This window comes from Haplochromis burtoni, unplaced genomic scaffold (genome assembly GCF_018398535.1).
Source record: "Haplochromis burtoni strain Fernald_Lab_line unplaced genomic scaffold, NCSU_Asbu1 Contig_311, whole genome shotgun sequence".
Taxonomy (NCBI): domain Eukaryota; kingdom Metazoa; phylum Chordata; class Actinopteri; order Cichliformes; family Cichlidae; genus Haplochromis; species Haplochromis burtoni.
In genome coordinates this window covers 461,433-469,955 of record NW_024582672.1, presented here as the reverse complement: position 1 = coordinate 469,955, position 8,523 = coordinate 461,433, and the positions used below count along the sequence as shown (strand labels likewise).

The 8,523-nt window shown below is 47.8% G+C and overlaps 1 protein-coding gene across 1 annotated transcript in view; it reads right to left on the bottom strand.

The window, feature by feature from the left end:
* The window catches only part of camk2d1 (calcium/calmodulin-dependent protein kinase (CaM kinase) II delta 1), a gene marked incomplete in the record, with an annotated part of 97,977 nt that extends 90,396 nt beyond the window's left edge, over positions 1–7,581 (bottom strand). Inside the window, 2 exon segments of the mRNA XM_042228207.1 lie at positions 5,286–5,380; positions 7,252–7,581. Coding sequence (XP_042084141.1) covers positions 5,286–5,380; positions 7,252–7,313 — 157 coding nt within the window.
* Positions 7,582–8,523: the final 942 nt, after the last annotated feature.

Sequence of the window (8,523 nt, the reverse complement as noted above, 5' to 3'; positions counted from 1 at the left end):
GAATTGAAACCAGAGTAACTTATGCAAACTGATATTCTACAGCTGAACAGCTGAGGCCTCGTTTCCTGGACTCTGTTAATGCGTCTTGCTGTCGGACCGAAGCTGTTCTACTGCTTGTGCATCTTTCTTGTTGATCTCTTCCACGTCTCATGATGTTCTGATTTCTTATCTTCTCTCCAAATGGTAAATGGTACATGGCCTGGTTCTGATAAAGCGCTTTTCTACTGGGAAAAACAAGTGTAAAGTGCACGCCTCACCCACTCGTAGAAGCACTTTTTCCTTTGTATTCATCATTAACCTGCACTCATACTCCAGGAACCTGTGGTTAGTATCTTGCCCAAGGATTCGAGGGATCGAACCACCAACTATCCAACCAGGAGCCTGCTCTGCTACACCCTTCTTTCACGTTTCATGTGCAGCTAGTCAGAGCTAAAACAGGAATATCATTAATGACATTTAGTTGAAGAAAACCCAAACAAAAGCCGAGCTTCCCCATCGTTTGATCGGATGAGAACTGAGGCAGCCTTTTGCTTCGGACTGGGGAGTCCTCACGCCCGCTGACAGTTGCTCTGTTACACGGCAGCCTACTTTCTGTTTTTCATGCTCCCCTGAGTAGGTCTGATGAGATATTTTTAGCCTGCTGCACACAGCTGAGCTTCACTTAAGAGCAAGTCTGGGGTGAAATCACCAATATTCTAATATATACACAAAGACTTGAGCTGATCTGCAGCACTCGCAGTGATACACAAACTGTGGCTCCCTCACTGATAGATCAGACTGGAGTTATAGGCCATCCTGGGTTAAACACAGCTTTCCACGTGCAGATGCATCAATACCATAATAAAAACATTAAATAAAATCAGATTAGTGAACTTTAGTGCCTGCATATGGAACCCCCACCCCTACATGAATGTTGACAGCTTTCTATGCGTTTCACCTTTTATTGTTTCGAGGTTTCAACTGTTCTTCTACAAAATGTGACTTAAGTTCTGGTGGATGAATCATACCAGGACCATTTCCATCCACGTGCAAAGCATCATAAACTAATGTGTGAACAAACGTTCAGCTTCACATATCTGATTGTTCTTGCTTCCAGAAAGCTTGGTGGGCATGCAGAGTCCAACTACACCACCTGTTAAACACATGGACACACACAGGATTCTGAGACCAGCAGCCTGAGCTCTACACAGATTCACAAGTAAACACAGAACCTCCTGAACCTGGTCTCTAGTTGCCTGTTTGTAGGATGCATGAAGTGCAGCTTGCAGTCTGCAGGCGGCGGGCGCCCTCGGCATGAGAAGCTGTCTAAGTGATGGCAGACACACGAGGACGTGCACTTAGGGATACCGAGTCATCACTTCTGTCACACGAACAGCTCACTGGTCATTCAAGTCCTAGACCATGTGGGTCAGTCAGGACCTGAAGGAGCCGTGGACACAATGAGACCACGTCGTGTAGAGCTGTACACGCTGCACGAGGCTCTGCTTTGTGTTACAGCATCTTCCTTTTGTAACGCACTACGTCTCTCTTTATCCACCTCTTTCATGTGTGTCCTTAGGAAGGCTGCTGTGTTAAGCCTGTGACACTGAATGCACACACACACCTCTGACGGAGCACTTTACTGATGCGACCCTATAAAACCAGGACTGAGGGGTCAGGGGTCACGGCTCGTGGGTTTTGGAGTGTTAGGAGTGCTTGTGTGACGCTGTGTCTGAGCGCTGATCACAATCAACAGCACAAACACTCTAATATACTTCAACACCTACATGACCCCGCAGACTATATTTAGCTTCCCATCTCGTTGTGTTTCCATGGGGATGAAGAGTTCACATCGAGCGGCTGGGCCTCGGGTATTTTCCAGAAGCAACAACAAAGGGCTCCTGAACCAGAGCTTTCCCACAGCCGGTGGGTCTTCAAGTGATCACTTCCACTCCGGTGAGTCCAAGCATCACTGGGTCTGACTTTGTCCTTCATACAAGGCTGCCGTCAGTGAAGACTTCCACTTCACTACATCTGGCTGTTGGAGTTATGTTCGGGATTCTTCCAGTATTATGCTTTTATTTTGAAGAGCCGGTTAGAATGCAGGGGTGTCAAACTGGCGGCCCGGGGACCACTTACATTGACGTGACGAACTATAACCTGTGAATTGACCTGTGAAGGGAGGATTTGTTTGTTGTTGACTGCATTGACTGAGGCATGTAGCCTCATGTAGTCTGTGCTGCAGAGAGCGTGGGACTGCCCCTCCCACTGTGTGTGTTTGAGCGCGAGGCAGAGAGAAAGTACGAGTTTCTACCGACAAGAAACGGAAGATGAAAGCATGTAAATATAACAACAACAACAGCTGCAGCCTGACGAGCCCGGCTGTAAGCAAGCCGTCCAGACTGTGCGCCGTGTTCCCCTCCCACACTCTAAAGCTCTGGTGGAGCCTTTCCACGCCTCTCTGACAGTTACCGGCTACGGGCCCAACACGGAGCCCGACGGATTAGCCAGAGCAACCTTCATCACGGTCCTGACCGAGGAAACAGCAGAGTGCGAAGATGCTGAGGGATCGGCTGTGTTAGTGCAGTGCTGCGCTTTTATTTTGTTAAATACAATCACAGTTCGTGCTGCCACGCGTGCACACAGAGGACCGGTGTGTTTATTTGGTGGTTCAATGAACGATCTGTGGTCACGTTTGCAGCTCGTCTTGTTCTACGATACTTGAAATTTTAGGAAACATTTGTGGGTGTTTTGTTTTTTTGTACCACTTGAACACTAACGTGTCCAAAGAGACTACAAACACATTTACTGGTAATAGCTACCTGTAAAAACTGTCCTCCTGCCTTGGCTGCTTCACCCTGCTGACGTGATGGTGCTGGCAGCTCAGGGCCGACACTGCTGCCAGTGCGTTCCCAGCATTGTCTATCAGTTTAACCCTATTTCATAATTACTGTTCATTATGATGCTACTGAAGTGTCCACACTGTGACAGCAGACTAGCATGCAGAACAGTCCCCATCACAGACGTGTAGATTCTCAGTGAGATCTATCAGAAAGCCTTCCAAGCTCAGCTGCAGCACTCTGCAACCACGTGTTCCTTCACTAGAACTACTGCTGATGTGATGTTTGCAGACACAGAAGAACTCTCAGGTGGAGCTTCTGTTTAGGACTTCTCCTCACAAAGCAGCCGTGGCATTGGTGGCACTCTGGCCTCTCCCTGAACGAGACCGTCAGTTCGGATCAGCACGCCACCGTATCTGCATGTGTTTGACTTTCAGAGCGTCTGTCCTCCGGCTGTGTGCCGACATCCTAAAGTGCTGCAGGCCAGATTAAAGGGATTTCACAATTTGAATGAAGAGATGTCATTGTGAATGTTGTGATTTATCAGAAGGTAACCAACCCATAAACCTGGAAACCAGAACGCGGTGCTTACACGTAAGCGAGCTGTGTTTGAGCAATGTGGTGATGTGGCCAAAAGACCACGACAGCAGCATCATATCGGCTTTCTTTGGGATTTCACTTATTCTGAAGGCGCAACCCAAAGGGCTCATCTGCATCTCTGCCTCAAGAGCTACGATTATTTTCACCTCATGACGCTGAGTGATGGAAAAGTAGGACGGATGTTTTTCTCCTCGTGAACAGCCCCATTAGATTTATATGCAATTCTTTTATAAACACTCCTCTGTCCAACTGACCTTCTTCTCCTCATTGGGTGAGTCAGCCTAAATAAGCCCGGCGTGGACTTATGACAAACTAGCTCAATATAACCGACATGAATGTGAGACGTCCATCTTTCATATTCATGTCCGTGTGTCTCAAAATGAACCGTTTACGGTGATATTTACATCGTTTGCATGTAGAATTTCTTAGCCTTCTCTCTCCTCTTATATTTAAAATGACCACACTACGGACAAGCGACTGTTGTTATGCGTTGTCGTTAGCAACAGCGAGCGCAACGGCTCGCTAGTTTATTTCCACATAAACCTTTCACAATAAAGCTGAAGATCCTGTTGAGATTTTTCAAAATAAACGGAATCAGGTGAAATAGTATTTACGGACGAGATGCTAAAAAGAGCCGTCAGCGCGCCGCCCCTCAGCACGCCGCCCCGCAGCACGCCGCCCCGCAGCACGCCGTGTAATGCATACAAAGAAAATCGCGGCCGTTCCAACTCATCTACCACTCGACTGCAGCTACACGACGCCCAGCTGAAAACACTTCATGCAGGTCGAGCTGCCCGAGACTCACAGAAGTTACAGAAAACAAACGTTTTGTGATGAATATCGTTGTCAGCACGACAAACGTCTGACATCAGGGATGTGAGATCATCGTCGCTCAGCCCTCCCATATGGAAAAGAAATAGTAAAAACATGATTACTCATGAAAGTGGCCACTTTCTCATTACTTTCATATATTGTTTTAGTAAGTATCCAAAACATACAAGTTTCATTATATAATTTTTCAAGGGATCTTATATCTGTTTTCACTCTTGTATGCTTTTCATACAAGACAGATACAAACTTTATAAGATTTATATCTTTTCCATATGGGCAGAGACAAACCATCTACTGTGCCTGCTCTCCCTTCTCATTGGTTATGATGTCCCCTCCAAGGCTACAAGGTTAAAATGAGTTCCTAATCTCTCAGCAGCTAAATGCGTCTTTTTCTTTTTGTTTCATTGTTGCAAGTCTCCCTTTTTAAAACCACATTTGCAAACCCTTTGCTTTCCACACAGCTGCTAGCTGCAGGGAAAGCCCCTGCTCCCCTCCTGAGAGGCTGCACTGCAGTCACTCTCCATCACCACGGCCCATCTATTCAAGCCCGTCTCCTTCAGTTTGTGCACCGTGCTTCTGCCGATCAGCGCTTGGACAGCAGCGGACGCCTGGGCTCCTGCTACACGGACACTGATGAAGATGTTTTTGTTTTTTAGTAAGAAGATGAAAACTTTAAAGACAAAAGAGAAGCTTCTGGGTTGGACAGACACTATCACGTGAAGTTCACGAGGCAACGCTCTATAATCATGTTTTTAATGTGAAGCCCTCACAAATCACCGGCGCACACAGCAGAACGAGTCGAGAAAAGGCCACTGTGACGAAGCAATAACAAACTCGGAAAATAAAAGTGAATTTGAAGCTGCAGGCAGTGAAACCCGACCACATCTGGCAGAAATGGCAGAGGCATGAAAACCATAGAGCCAAAAAGAAAGAGGAAGCTGGTTTGAGGCGTGACGGGGCTAAAAAGAAGAGATTCCCTCTGAGTGAGCCACCGCTGCATGTTTGCAGTGAGAGCCTGAAGCAGCATGTACTCACCTCTAGCAGACAACTTCTTGGTGTTGATTATCTTTGCAGCATACTCCTGCCCCGTGGAGATCTTCATGCACCGCCTCACCACAGAGAAGGCCCCCCTACAGGACACAATGAAGCAGGGATCAGCCTCTGCACAACCAGACTCTTCATAATGTGCAAAGACAGCTGTGAAAATGACATTTAAAGTGTTTTCTGTTGCACTGTTACATCTGAAGTCCCGGTCGAGTCTCGGTGTCACGAGTCCAAAGTTTCCAGAGCCATTGTACAATACGCACCACTCGACGGTGCAACTAACCCTGCAACAAGTCAGAGGCTGTCTAACTCCCCACTTGTCCCTTTTCAGCGTGCAGAGTGATGGTTGTGAAGCAGCTTATTTTCAGCTTCTTGTTTCTGTTCCTAAACCAGCAGCAAGTGAAGTAAAGTGAGTGAAACATGCAACGAATGAGCAAGTGTGCAGCTGCCCGTGTCCACAGCTGCACACAGCAGGCTTCATACTCTGCTGCAGACACAGACAGGCTTCATACTCTGCTGCAGACAGACAGGCTTCATACTCTGCTGCAGACAGACAGGCTTCATACTCTGCTGCAGACAGACAGGCTTCATACTCTGCTGCAGACACAGACAGGCTTCTCTGGCTCTGCCTGAAGTCGCCGCCTCGACATCGTTGGTGCACTTTAATCACGTTTAACACGAGCGAGCGAGGCAGCGCTCCTTTTTCTGTGACCCTACAGGAGAAAGCCCGGGTTAGCACCCGGCGCTGTGACGGGCTTCACTGAGCCAAACGCCACAAACAAAGCTCGACTGTGCTGAACATCATTCGTAGTAAAACTCTGCATATGAAACTGTGCAAAGTCCTCATCCATGAACTCTGTTGTAGCAAAGTGGAGAAAGGGTCTGCTTTTTACAAAGCTTGGAATCATTTGTCTTTGTTTCGTTTGCCTTCTCGCGCTTCTTCTTCTCTCTGTGCTGACGTTCACTGTCGCTCTTTTCAACCAATCGCTGCTCTAGCTACACACAGTGTATTTGGGAGGCCTGTACGCGACTGACAGCTGAACATACAGCTTAACCAGAAGAAGTTTAAGTGACTGCGGGTTGCAAACTAAACACAGGTGAGCATCAGGTGGATGTCAGGCAAGTATATGCACATCCTCTCGGAGCTCAGACTAAAGGTCGGGTCAGAGGTCATCAGCTGAAGCACAGGTGGAAGCATCAGCAGATCCCTGCACAGCAGCCACACCTGCTTCCTGCCCATGTAAACTGGAGAAGGCTTCAAACAGGCCTTTCTAAGAAGCGCCTCGTCGTAGGAGCGGCAAAGCATCCAGTTTACATCATTCACACAACTTTGCATCCAGCGGTGCTTCAGTGAAGGCCCGCAATAACTCCAGTCTTTGTTCGGGTCAGAAGAACTAAGTGAAGCAATCATTTGAGTGAACCACAGTGACGTGATGACCGTTCAGGCTGACCCCAGATCAGGCCGAGATCGACCACAGCTCCCCAAAGCCAGCTCGGGTTCAGGTGCATGCGTGATGAAGCGAATGCACAGAGGGGCGGGGCTGTGGACAGAAACACGTCGTTGTTTACGAGTGACCCCACTGACCCCAACGAAACCAACTTCCTGCAGTTTTGACACACTGACTGGTTTTAGACAGAAGCTGTCCTCAGCCTGTTTTCTCCTCAGCACGCAGCATTTAGAGGCCACACTTAAAACACGGAGCTATTTAACGCGCTCGGTACCGACGGGCGGGGTTCATAAAGTCCCGAAACAGCCGCGAAGTATCACAGACGTGGAGTCAAACACGGATCCTACAGTATGTGTGCGGCTGTTAGCCGACAGTAAGACTACAGGTACAGTGAAGTGCCCACAGCGCCGACTGCACCTTCAAGGTGGGGTCAGGCAGGCGGAGGTGGCTCCGTGGGCAGCGACTGAAAGCAGCAGTAACTTCAGAGACACAAAGAGTCACCAACTCACTTCCCCAGCTCCTCGTACAGCTGGTACTCGTCGGTAAACCTGGTGCAGGTTGTTGAAGCCATGCCGAGGTGATCGACTCGGGAACTGGAAGCTCGCTCGGTAAACAGTCTCCACGAATCCCTCCGAGTCCCAAAGAGCCACTTGTCGCGCCGGGGAAAGAAATGAAAGCGCAGCCGGGAGGTCCTGTGGGCGGAAGTCCTGCAAGCAGCGCAGCCTCCGTCTGTCCCGGTCCCGCTCGCAAACCTCGGCTCAGTCCTGGACGTCGCGACCTACTGCTGCGCTCGTCTCTGCCGCTTGGATTAGTTACCACGGTCAAGACGAGGCCACACACACGGACACACTTCCGGTGGTGAAACCACAATAAAGCCAACTTCGGACCCGCGCTCTCACGTCCTCGTGTGACGTGGGTATTTTTGGCAAAATTAATAGCAAATATTTAATTTGAGCTTTATCTGATATTTATGTCACACCAACTAATCCTAATCTCAGCGTGATTTTTCCCTCTTTTTTATTTTTCTTAAACGAAGGTTCACGCGGTTCATGATACATATTTGATCAAATAAATTTGATGTTTTTTCAATATTTCAATTATTCCAACTATTTCACGTCACGTTTGAGCACCACCGTTTTACTTCTTTTGCTTTGTTTTATTTTGTAGGAAACTAGCACAACTTCCGCTTTTTTCCGCGGGCCTGATGAAGCACAATTTCACCTCCGCGCTTCCTTATTGGGAATCCTGCACAAGGGCTCCCTCTACAGGCAGCAAGTCTGCCCTGCTGACATCCAGGCTGTTGGTCCGTAAAACACACGGTTCGCTTTCGTTTAACAGAACAAAACAACTATTTCTGATGGTAAATAAAAGTCACAAAAATCATATCTATCGGTTATAGGTTGGTTAATTCACCCTTATTTCCACTGAAAGGGCCCCAACAACTGGTTCTGAAGGCAGGAATTAACTTAAGATAAATGGGAGATATTTGATAGGGTGGAGGAGCTGTGTTTCCACATGAAAACTGCACAAAGGTATGAAATAAAATATAGAGTGATGTACTAAAACACATCCAAAACACACAGTCTGCACTCCCATCACTTTCTTGCAGCAACCTTCTGCACCAGATGCAGACGAGACAACGTGAGTGAACGATTTCCAAGTACAGCGAGTTACAGCAATCTAATCATGAGGAGATTGTTGTGGTGCTAACAGTCTTTGTGTCACTGAGGGAAAGGATGGAGTTCATTAATGTTCTTAACCTTTAAAAACCAGTTCAACAC